Source organism: Asterias rubens, chromosome 10 (genome assembly GCF_902459465.1).
Source record: "Asterias rubens chromosome 10, eAstRub1.3, whole genome shotgun sequence".
NCBI classification, from domain to species: Eukaryota; Metazoa; Echinodermata; class Asteroidea; order Forcipulatida; family Asteriidae; genus Asterias; species Asterias rubens.
Genome location: NC_047071.1, coordinates 15,430,872 through 15,443,879, shown reverse-complemented (window position 1 = coordinate 15,443,879; position 13,008 = coordinate 15,430,872). Strand labels below are relative to the sequence as shown.

Below are 13,008 nucleotides of genomic sequence, written 5' to 3'. Positions count from 1 at the left end.
ATATGTTTTCATCATCATGCTAAAAAAAAAAAAAAAAAAAAAAAGAACACTCATCCACGACTTGCTCTCCTTAGGGATGGGATTTTGGATTCGGATGAATGTGGGTTGTTGTTATTCAGAAGTGGGCTCCAGTCCACGATTACGCCATTAATACACCTCCGGGGTATTTTATATCGGGATGCTTCACTGGTGAAGGATACTGAATGCCCACTTATGTTTCACAGAATGTTGAATTTGAAATTGAAATGATAATACCACAAAAGTTGAAATCACACTGTTTTTTTTTTATTAATATTTTTTTTTTTAAAGGATTGGATAGGCCTGTGTGCTGCTAGAATAAAACATTATTACTAGTGTGTCTGACTCATTTTTAAAAGTAAGTTCCCCGCCTCATTTTCCAAACAATGGGTCTTCTACTGATATTAACTTTTCTATGGCTGAGTCATACAATGTAAAAGTAGAGCTTTTGTCATGTCGAGTTACACATTTTAAGTTTTTTTTTATTCTGCTTCTTGTTTTGAATAAATAATTTTGAAGGATTCCTTCAAAAACATGAACAGAAACACGCACAGTTCGTGTCATGTGGTGTGGCACCGCTTGCCAATATGCAACATTATGTATCGCAGATAAAGTTCAAATTTAAAAGGATGTTCATTGATGAATGTTATGTAATGTTCATCTCAGAGAGTTTATTATCTGAGAGAAGGCAAGGCCACTTTCTGTTAGAACATTGCTCTAATCCTTTAGCCTTCAGAATGGAATTTTTTTTTCCAGGTACCACATCCATGACCATGGCAACAGAAGAAATGCCCTTGTGAAATTCTGATTTCATAATGGGCTTTAACAAATTACATTTCCAATCAATGTACATGTAGGTGTTGCCAACTCATCTTCAAATGAATCTTCATTGAATATTGAAGGTTTGGGAAATCATATAACAACAATGTGTGTGATATTGGGAATGTTTGTCATGATATTCGCATACAACATTCTCATGTGAAAGGGGCTAATGATAGCATCTTATAATACTTGTCTCTTCTTGCATATTTTTCATTTTTCAGGCTTTTGGGAACGCCAAGACAGTTGTGAACAACAATAGCAGCCGCTTCGGCAAGTTCATCCAGATCAACTACAGGGAAAATGGGACCGTTCATGGGTAAGTTGGGTGCTTACATGTAAATATCCCTTAAGTTATGCTCCCTCTGTTATAATCATAAACGGGACATTTGTAAAGTGCCAGGATATTTAATATATGATTTGGGGTTGAACAAAAGAAAATCTGACTAGAGCGGGATTGGAACCAACAACCTACGGTTAAACGTGCCGGTGCTTTACCAACTGAGCTATCTACATGCAGCACTATGTTGGCGGTCTCTTGTTATGTCAATATGTTTGCTCTGGGGTGCCAGTCACTGGTCAGAAGCCATACCCGCTAGATGTTTTTTTTTTTTTAATAGAATGTTGGATATTTAAAAAAGAAGAGAAAAGCAGAAAAAAATGGTAGAAGCAGACAGGAGAAATCCAGATTACATGCAGCATTCTCCCTATTGCACAAGCTAGCATAGCTGGCCGATACATGCGAATTGCATGCCGATTATAATGCAAATTCTGACTGAGACAGTAGAAGAAAAGAAATATAATAATTACTTCTCAAAATTAATCAAGATAAAACAATATAATACTCCAGATTGCACAGTATGACTTTTAAAATCAAGATAAGCACAAAGTAAAAACATTCCAAAGAAACTTGTTTCAATTCAGCATGCTTCGGCCAATTAATATCCAAAACTTTGGTCCAGAATGACCACACATCCAAAAACTTTGGTCCAGAATGACCACACATTCAAAAACTTTGGGTCCAGAATGACCACACATCCAAAAACTTTGGTCCAGAATGACCACTCATCCAAAAACTTTGGTCCAGAATGACCACACGTCCAAAAACTTGGGTCCAGAATGCCCCACAGTTTTGAAAAATCCTGGTGACAAACCCTGACATACCATCAGAAAAAAGATGGGTCTTGAAAAAAAGCAGTGAGACCATTTGAATTTCTAAACCAGGAGTAGGCAGTTTGCTCAATGGCCAAAGGGCAAAGGTGGAAAAAGCCAGACCACCAGCCTGAATGAGATTGCCAATGTGTGGGAGGTATTCTTGATTGTCAAAGGCAGTCATGCGTGTCTTTTCAAAGCTTTTTCCCCTCAAAATGGTTCTCTTAGTACTGGGCCCATTTTCATAGCTCTGCTTACCGCCGATGTCTGCACTTACGATCACCATTCTCCACTAGCTGTGTAAGCGTAGAATGCCTAGTAATGTGGAGTACGCACGTGCATACGTTTGACGGCGTTAAGCACAAAATTCCCTGCTTCCACAAGCGCAGATTTTTTTGCTTACGGTTTCGGTAAGCCGAGCCATGAAATTTTGCCCTGATGATAGCAATATCATGTTATTGTTGACATGATAAATGTTTATTACAAACATGTACTCATTTTACAGATGATGCAAAGTCTTGTATGTTTAGCTTGCATGCACAGGAAAATGGAGAACAGCCATAACATCCTAGAGTAAACATAAAAACAAAACTTCTCGAATTGATACGAAATATTCTGAACAAGTTTCCGGTGCACATGTACTACATGTACGTTTATGCTTTAAATAGTCGTAGTACCATTTGATACTTGTATCCCACTTTTTTTCTGCTTAGAAGAAAATGGCTAAGCAATAAATATCGCTAAATTATTGTTCATTAAGCAAAAATGAGCAGGGTACCAGGCACAATCTGTACATGTTTCATGGTAATTTGACTGGTAACCTTATTCTGGTAAGCATAACTTTTCGTGCTTAGCTACTTTGTTTCTGGTCCTGGGTCCAATAGCAATGCCCATTTCGAACCAGAAGTCAGATTTGGTAGTTAACTCTAAGCTGACCTTGGTCAAGTCATTAACTCCATAATACCTGAACCAGATTCCTATCACATCTAACTCCACTCAGTCTGGTTTTCAGTACATGTAACTCTACATGACCTGTGGTTCATAGACAGTTTACAGTATATATACATGTACTGTGTACATTGTGGTGTTTTACACAGAAGACAAATTATGCATGATAAATAAATATTGACAGTATTATAGGAAAACAAGATGACAATGGTAACTCGTAGGGCAGATTTTTAGCAAAATAAACAGCCACAGACAGGCATAACAATAGGAGATGGGATAGCGGAAAGGTCTTTCTTTTTTCCTTTTTTTTCTTTTTTATTTTTTTAATAATATTTTTTAACAAATAATACCAGCATTTGGTCAACAGTCTGCAACAATGCAATTTATTATGGTTTGGCGACCATACAGTATAGTACATTTAATATTATATAGGCGTGCTGGCACAGAACTGAACAGCACAGTATTCAATTCCATTCGACATGATGTTTATTTCAATGCAGTATAAATATCTGAATGTAGTTCCAAAAGGCTACGCTGTTGTGGTAGCACTCCCTCCATGGTTACATGTTTGGACAATGGAATAAGCAAATAAATGTACTTTTACAGTTTTATGGTGATCACAAGGTCTTTTTGTAGGGATTTTACAAATTTCATTTCAATCATCATGTTACATTGTATAGGCCAATGTGTACTGTGACTGGTTCCCATTGTACATGTACATGTACGCCTGGTTTTTTATTGAAACATGTTACAAGCTGCTCTTTGAAATCTCATCATTTTTAAATTTGTTGGTGTACATGTAACTCAAAAGTAGGAATTTGGCCCCCCAAAGTCAGCAAGCCGTGAAAAGAGCTCTTACCATAAAAATAGTTCACACATTCACTGTGCAGAACAACAGATTGTGGTTTTCTCTGCATTGGCAATTGTTGGCGGGCCTCTCAAATATTATTATTGCCACTCTCTGTTTACCCCGCTGAGGTTTGTTTTTTCCTTTTTTTCTTTTTCGTTTGCAAAGAACCGCAGCCCACATGTTGTGTGTTGATCCTCGCATAGGGTTTGTTTTCATGTTTTATACTTTGCCATTGCCTGAGTCATTGAACAAATTTGCAGAGGTGGGAGAAGGTTAAAAAGGGGTTGGGACGGCTCAGGTGGTTTTGTTCTATTCTTATTTTAGTATTTCACACAATTGTCCATCAAGTGTTGAAGTTAATTGCCAAAGGTACATGTAGAGGCCATAGATGTACATTGTGTACTGCCACATGAATATGTACTGGCTGAAGGTCATTTTCATTTTACACTCTCTACACTTCCAATAGACGTGCTACAAAGTCCACATGGATATATTTTGAAGGGATCACCAAGGTCAAGACCAAGGCAAAACATGCCTGGATTGTCCTCTCTGAAGGGGCAAGGCGTGATTTCAATTTACAAAATGGTGCTTTTAAGAATCTTAAAATCTGGGCCCAATTTCATAGAGTTGGTTGTAGTACATCAAGTAGCTAGGCATAACACAACTATGCCGAGAAGAATCAGCCAAACTACCAGGTCACAATTTGTGACTGGTATCCTGCTCATTTCTGCTTCGCAGGAAATTGTAAGCACTATTATTCTCTGCTTGAACAACTCTATGAAATTGGGCCCCGATCTTTTGACAAAAGATCTTTTGACAAAACACTGAGACTGACACAGTATTATTTCAATTCAATTATACCACATTTATTTCACTTTTCATTGCTGGATGAACAGTGAAAAAGGAAGTGACTGTCATCATGTCATGACAGGTTGAGCTACATGAATAACCTCCATGGTTGGACTATGCAAATAAACAAATATATTTACTTCCACACAGTTTTGTTACCATTAAAATGGTATTTTTATAGGGATTTGAAACCTCTTTTACATATCTCATGTGAAAGAAGAAAGGAAAATGAAAGGAAAGAAAATAATAAGCATCTCAAATTACAGACAAATTGCAAAATGTTCAATAAATCCATGAACCTAAATCTTGTTCATCATACATCATAGAATCCTTTTCCCATATTACATGTACATACACCCTATCAATGTATAAATATCACATTTGAAAGATATAGTTTATCAGAATGCTACGGTTATGCACACTGTATGTATTTTAATCGTAGCCTTTATCCTTTTACAAGATCAGCTTAATAATAAAAGCCAATCTAGCGTGTCTAATACGCCGTGGCCATGAATTATGTTCAAGCGACAGCGCCAAGGAGAAAATATTGACCAAACAATATTACATGGTTAAGAGGACTGTCTTACTGTTCAATGATTAAGTTTTGGCCGAATTCATCGTAGGTGTCTGTAAACGTAGTTAATGCTGGAAGTAAACAACTCGACGGAGCTTTGACACCCAAGTTAAAACCCTTGTTGGAGAATTTTAACTGACATTTTAAATTTACTGCAGAGCGTCATGTTTGTGGTGGCAATTATAACGTAATACACTGGGTTACGAAAGGAGTGGTCTAGAATTGATGATGGTACTATGCATTTATCTGAGCAGAACAGTGTCTTTGCATTGGAATTTAAAACAAATATTTCTTTGAAGGTCGAATCAATAACTTTAGTAAAGGACTCAATTTGTTAGGTACAGGAATGGTACAGCTACAAATGTGAACAAATCTCTGGGCCCAATTTCAACGAGTTAAGTACAACGCAATGTTGTGCTTACCAGAATAAGGTTACCAGTCAAAATACCATGTGAAATAGACCACCTGTGACTGGTATCGTGCTCATTTATGCTAAAGCATAACATCTCAGTAAGCAGCTCTTTGAAATGTGGCCTACTTAAATGTGGGTCCTTCGAGAGGTCTTAGCTGAGATCTTGGGTCTTAGTACATGACAGAAATTAAATTTAAAAAAATTTGAGGCCAGTCATCCACCGTGTTCATGTATTGAGAATTCGTGCTTAATACAAATGAGCAGGATACCAATCATAGATGGTATATATTGACATTGTATTTTGGCTGGTTACCATAATCTGGTAACCATATTCACTGTATTCATGTAGAACTCTTTGAAGTGCATTGCCCTTTTCTCTATTGCAGTGGCCGCCGTCTTTTGTTGTGAGTTATTTTTAATATTTTTTGGCTGGGGTTCTTGATGTTTCTAAGTCATGTGTTGTCATGGATATGATTCACATCTTTCCGATGAAAAGACACAAAATGCACCTGTCATTTTTGGCTGGTCTCCATCTGAAGATCACTCATCTTGTAAATGTAGTGTACGAGAATGACACTGACTTTTTTGTTGGTTTTAAAGGATTCGGGTACTTTTTCAAAATGTCCACAGATTTACATTAAACTTACAGGGTTTGAAGATAATGATAGTGGAAAGCTTCCCTTCAAATATTACTAACTAAGGTTGTGTAGTTTTGGAGAAATGAGTAAAACAAGTCACAAAATAATTTTGGTCTCATGAGACCAAAACTATTTTAGCATGTAAAATCACCTTAACCAGTTATGATATTATACCAAAACCATAGCATAACTGGTTAATACGTTTTTACATGCTAAAACTGAGACGAAAATTCTAACTTTACTCATTTCTCAAAAACTACAGCACCTTAGTAAGTAAAATTTCAAGGGAAGCTTTCTACTATCATAATCTTCAAATTGTGTAAGTTTAATGTAAATCTGTGGACATTGTGTTTTTTGTGAGGAAAAAGTACATACCCTTTAAGTGCACCCTGTATAGATCAAATCTGTTTAATATGTAATATTTATTTTTCTTTATAATAATAAGCTGGCATTTATAGAGCGCCCAAAGGCTTTGAAACCTCGGCAAACTCCCAGTCGACCAGCACCGACCGGCGTAGTGACAATGCTGTAAAGTGCTTGATCACAGATCAAACATCAAAATCAAAGATGGGCTAAAAATAAAAATCACTTTCGATGAAACAAGTGGGTCTTCAGCAGTTTCTTGAATGATCAAGTGAGCATTTATAAGGTTTATTTTGGGGGGTTTTCCCCGTATATTTGGCATACTACTTTTCATATTGGAGTCTTGTAAAGGGCCCGTATCCAACAATCAAAAAGACAAGTTTGAAGTTTATAAATTATAAGGCTTGCTGTTTACAAATGTACTTGTAGCACCTTTATATAAGGGTTTAGAATGTGCCGTGGCCTACTTTGGTAGTCACTGTCACTGTTGAAGGTTATTTTTCCCCAGTTGGGTAACTTAGCATGGTTTCTCATGTTGCATCGATCTTAATGTGCAGACGGTTTGTGAACATTATAAAATGTTCAACACATATCCCATCACCGCCCACGCATTGCATTCTGAACATGACACAAAGTATTAACTCATGACATTTTCAAGGTAAAACTTCTCACCAGTCAAAACGTACTGAAACGCATCAAAAATGTAAAATGTAAAATTTGAGCATTTAGAATACATTTTGTTTAGTTAAAAAAGATTTGTTTATTATTTGTCTAGACAAATTTGATAACCTTCAAAAGCTGGGTATTTTACTTGTACAGTTGGTAAAAAAAACGCTGAACGATTCAACTGAGCTGTTTGAGTTGTTTGACAAAGTGATGTTGAAGCCTTTTGGCTGCAGAGATTACAAATGTTGTGGCAATTTGTACCAAGCCAGTGGCTCGTCTGACGTCCGAAGATCTACTGTTCTTGGGAAGGACCACGTTATCAACAGTGCTAAGTTCCTAGTTCAATGCCAGTATGTTGCATCAAAGATACATGTATATTGTTAAAATTTTATGTACAGTACCCCGATATTGAAGTTTGATAAGCACCAAAACTTTCAGAGACCCACAAACTGGGCCCAGTTTCATAGAGCTGCTAAGCACAAAAATTTGCTAAGCATGAAATTTTTGCCTTCATAAAAACAGGTTTTCCAACCAAATTTCCATGTTGTTTTCAGGATAAGCCAACAACAGCTGAATACCAGTGACAGGCAATATCCATCAAATGGAAATTTTGTTGGTATTCCTGTTTTTTTATCAAGGAAGAAATGTCATGCTAAGCAAATTTTAGTGCTTAGCAGCTCTATGAAATTGGGCCCTGGTGAAAATAAACGATCTTATCATTTATTTTCGCCTTTTTTGGCGAAGTTAATGTTTTTTTTTTTAGATGATCCCTTTTTGTAAGTACCAACGCTTTTGAGTCCTATGGTGAAAATAAACGCTCTTATCATTTATTTTCCCCTTTTTCTGACAAAGTTCAATTTTTGAGATGATCCCTTCTTTTGTAAGAACAAAGAGCAACGCTGATTATGGCATTAAATGGCCAATTATTAGACCATGATGTGTTTTGTAGGAAAGTAATCCTGTTATAAAGAAATTAAATACGCGAGAAACGAAGTGTTTCTCTCATCCATACCATCAATCACTGAGAACGAGCTAAGGAGAAGAGGGGGGGGGGGGGATGGAAAGCACCAGTAGTAACAGAGCTGTCTGGGTGATCATTATCTGATTATGTCATTAAGCTGTGTATCATGCTCTTCAAAGTGTTGAGTGATAGTCAAGGGTTGCATTTGCTTATTACTGTCTGCTCAGTGCATGAAAGCTTCTTATTTGTGATATCCTTATTTGGCATCGTCCGTAGGGCCTCGAGTCTGACATGGCTCTAAATTGTTGGGGGGATATAGTCAAACACTGAAGATTTTTCTCTCTGAACTGAATTGAACAGCAAAGTGTGGCTTTGGTTTTTTAGAATCATGCAATGGTTTTAATAAAAGGGTAGCTTCTAGTTCTTTCACTAAAAGAACACACAGCAATTCGACCCTGCAAGGTTTTAAACGGCCGTGAAAGAACTAGAAGCTACCCTTTTATTCCCATTCATAAATGCCTTTTTGGTTAAAAGGCGTTAAAAAATACAATTATAGACATTTGAAATTTGAGGTTTGAAATATTTTGTTAAAAAAATTTTGTGAAGAATCTGTTTGATGCGCGTAAGTTGTGTGTATGTGCGCGCGCTTAGATTATGCGCTGTTACTATACCTATGAATTGCGTTCCGCGTGATAATCTTGCGCGCCCGACATGCGGCCAGCTTGTTATAAACACTGGTCATTATCAAAGATTTATACACCCCCACGTGACGCCCTCTCCACCAATAGGAATAGTGAAACTGTCTGAGGTATTTATGAATTCTATATAAATGTAATATATACAATAGAACTAACCTGTGAAAATTTCATTTCAAAAAGTGGTAGTGTTTTTGCGATATCGCCGAAAATCTGAAGCGATAATCTGAAGCGATTTTCTTTTATGTACATGTGCGTACATGTTAATTTATTTTGTGTTTTTGTGTCTCCATCCTATCCTCAGTGCCATTGTGGAGCAGTACTTACTGGAGAAGTCTCGCATTGTGTCGCAAGCCCCCAATGAGCGCAACTACCATGTATTCTATTACTTACTACAAGGTGCCGAGGACAAGGAGAGAGAAAATCTGTGGCTAGAACAGTCCAAAGACTACTTCTATCTGAATCAGGTAAAAAACACAGAAAATGACAGCAGAAGTTTTCCTTTTAAACCAGTTTCTTACAATTCAATATTATCTACTGTGGATTAAAACATTCCCTTACACTGATGTCACAGACAGCTGTATGTACAGAGTACTCTGCATGCTAAAATAGTGGCATAGTGTCCTGAAGCCATAAGCACACAAAAATTCTGCTAAGCATGACAAATATATATGCTAATTTTCTGCTGCAACCCTCTTCAGTCTAATGGCCTTTGTTATTGAAGGGCTCTCGCATGATTAATGAGAGAACCAGTGTTCATATCATTCATTAGAGATTTCTTGGGCATGGATGATTGCCTTCTCGCATCTGTTCGGGAATTTCATTCTGTATCCCACAGTGATCATCACGAACCCTCTTTCAAATCCCTTAATGATCATAATTATTTTCAAATCTGAAGTTTAGATTATTTTATTTAAAAATCTTAAAACAGTAGGTAGCTTTTGTTGACACGGATGACGTGAATCCCACATCTGGAGTGAAATTAAATTTATCCCAGTCCCTACTGACCTTAAAGGCTGTGTCACATGAGGCAATTTACAGGTAACCAGTGCCCATTTTCATAAAGCTGCTTAAGCACAAAAAGTAGCTAAGCACAACAAAATTATGCTTAACCGAATAAAGTGACCAGCCAAACTACCATATCACATGTAAAATTTGTGACTTGTATCCTGCTCATTTCTGCTTAGCATAAAATTGTTAAGCAATACTTTCTGCTTTTAAAGCAGCTCTATGGAATTGGGCCTAGTTCAAGGCAATCTCCACCAAGAACACTCATTCATACTTCCGTTTTCTCATTATTTTACTAGGGACAGTAAGTTACAGTTAAAATAGCGTCTCACAAGTGTTCCCAGTGCAGTTGGTTGCCTCCAAGTTGCCTGAGAATACTGCCCTGTCTGACATGGCCTTAAGACTCTTTCATCCTTGACTCCTGCTCCTTTTAAGAAAACCCAGCGTTGTCGTTAAGATCAAGTTACAGCAAACAAGAAAATAACTATAAATTTTCAGGACATGGATGAGTAAATTTCTTATCTGTGTCTGAAACATCAAGTTACAGAAGACAAGGACAGACCCAAAAATGTCACCACACGGATGAGTAAATTGCCACATCTGTGTCTGAAACGTCAAATTAGAGCAGAAAAGAAAAAAACTAAGAGATTTCTTGACATGTATGAGTAAATTTCCACATCTGTGACTGAAATGTCAGTCTCAGTGTATCCCCAAATGACCCGTCCATCTCTTGATGAATGATAAGAATCCCTAGACTGATGATGACACCCGTCTCATTATGACTGTCACTCGCATTCTTTCCTCTCGTTGACAGAGTAACTGCTACACACTGGCTGGTGTTGATGAGAAGTATGAATACACAAGGCTCAAGCAGTCCATGGAGATGGTTGGCTTCTCCAGGGAGACAATGAAGAGGTGACGCATATAGGATATAGGATGACCTGGGATGAGAGGGGGGGGGGTTGAGAAGTTTGAATTCACAATGCCCAGAGATGGCTGGCCTTTACAATGAAGGATACACACATAGGGATAGGGATGGGCGGGGAGGGGATGGGAATGGGGGAGTACACAATGCTCAAGCAGTCCATGGAGGGAGACAATGAAGAGGTAAAGGATATAGGATGACCTGTGATGCGAGGGTGGGTGGAAGGGGGGGTTGACAGGGTGATGGAGAGGGCCGGAGAGAGATTATTTGAGTGGGTCCGGAGATGGGCAGTGCAGGGGTGGGGGAGGGAGGTCGAGGTGGAATAGAATGGGTACTCACACCATCAAGCGAATTTCAATAGAGGGCGTTTTAGATGTACACAAAGGGTCTGTTGTTTACTTGTTTACAATGGTTTTTCTCTTTACAGGATATTCTCGGTGCTCTCGGCTGTCCTACACATCGGCAACATCACATTCCGCAAACGCCACGAACACGAGGAGTATGTGACCATCAAGAACATCGCCACTGTCAAGGTGGTGTCCGACCTGCTGAAGGTCAAACAGGAGACGCTGGTCTCTGTGTTGACCAAGCGGAAGTCGATGGCCAGCGGTGATCAATTTGTAGTGCAATACAGGATGTCGGAGGTTAGAACTCTTAACGGCCATTGAAAGGGAACTTCCTGTTTGGGGGGTTAACCCGAGGTACTTGGGCTAGATAAAAGATTGCCTTTGTCATACCTAATTGGTGGTTTTGTTTTGGCGCAATTACACTGATGCACGTATTTCACAGAAATGTCTCTTACAATTAGCATGATAAGAATGCGTACAAAGCATCAGGAGAGCTGTTTTCACTTAAACGTGGAGTGTTGTCTTCAAGCAGTCTAGTCTATCCAGACTCAAGTTATGATTGGTGAATCAACTGAGTGTGGGGTCAATTCCCGATCATGACACTTGTGGTTCTTGAGTCATTTAACCATAATTGCTCCTTTTAATCAAGGTGTACATTTGAAACCTGAGGGGGCTGAGATCGTAGTATGTTGGATTAACTGCTTATAATTTAAGCGGCTTGTGGTTGTATGCTCCCGAGGGAGTTTAGTAAGGTTATTGAATGTTCTATGCCTGATGAACAGGGGTATTGTTCTAGCTGTCTTGATCTAGCTGTGGCAGGATGTGCACTATTTAAGAACCAAAGTTTATTGTTACTATTTCAGAACAACCACTAAAGTGGACGGTTGTATGTTGTGTTTTCTTCATTTCATTTAATGGATTAATTCTTGTTGTGAAGCCAAGGACTCTCAGAAAAGCGAACTTAATCATTATACCAGTCAAGAACCATGGAGAAAAGAAAAGGAAGGAAGTTTTAGTTTTAGAATTGGGAGGGAAACCCAAAGAATTATTCAAGGGAAAACTTGCCCGACGGCCAAACTTCCCAACAGAGAAAAGGAATAACTTCACTCTTTCAATAACCACTAATTATAAAAGGATGAGAAATTTCAGAACTTTATCTGAATTCAGATTGTTTAAGTCATCCTGTTGAAGAAAATCACCCATTATTTTTCCCACACTTGATAACTCCTGCTCTTTGATCTACCTTCTAGCGCTGAGACCACTGTTCCTTAAAAGCTCTGTGAAATATAAATCCTAGGGGTTATCAAAAGAAGGAAATGCCTCCTAAAATTTGGATGATAGTTTCAGATTTCTTTGTCAGCAATGACTCTCGCCCGAGATTATAGCTTTAAAATTCAGAGTGATTTTGATCTTGGGGTCCACTTCCTCTGGTGTTGAATGTGCTCGATACCAAAACATGGCAGCAGGAAATGTCATCAGAAGAGAGGATATCCTGATGCGCGTTGCCATTGACTGTGATGCTGGTTTGTCAGTCCAACGAGGGTGTAGTCACGTAAACAAGTGATGTCATGATGCGCAACATCTTCAACATCTTAAACGCTTAGATAAAGAAAAGTTACAGATAGGCCTGGAATTTCACCTTTGAGAGGGCAAGGCCATTTTGTAATGGGCACTACCATTGGGAAAAAGTCTTTGGGAAACTTTTGAAGGGGCACCAAGACCAGGGCCCAATTTGATAGCGCTGCTTTAATAACGGTAAGCAAATTTGCATGCTTACTGTAGC

General features: G+C 38.3%; 1 protein-coding gene across 2 annotated transcripts in view; it reads left to right on the top strand.

Moving 5' to 3' along the window:
• Positions 1-13,008, top strand: part of LOC117295430 (unconventional myosin-IXa-like) — a 65,823-nt gene that overhangs the window by 19,807 nt on the left and 33,008 nt on the right. For both annotated transcript variants that reach the window (XM_033778083.1, XM_033778082.1), the window contains exons 3-6: positions 1,062-1,156; positions 9,250-9,412; positions 10,768-10,868; positions 11,306-11,522. In XM_033778083.1, coding sequence (XP_033633974.1) covers positions 1,062-1,156; positions 9,250-9,412; positions 10,768-10,868; positions 11,306-11,522 — 576 coding nt within the window. The remainder of the gene's footprint in view (positions 1-1,061; positions 1,157-9,249; positions 9,413-10,767; positions 10,869-11,305; positions 11,523-13,008) is intronic.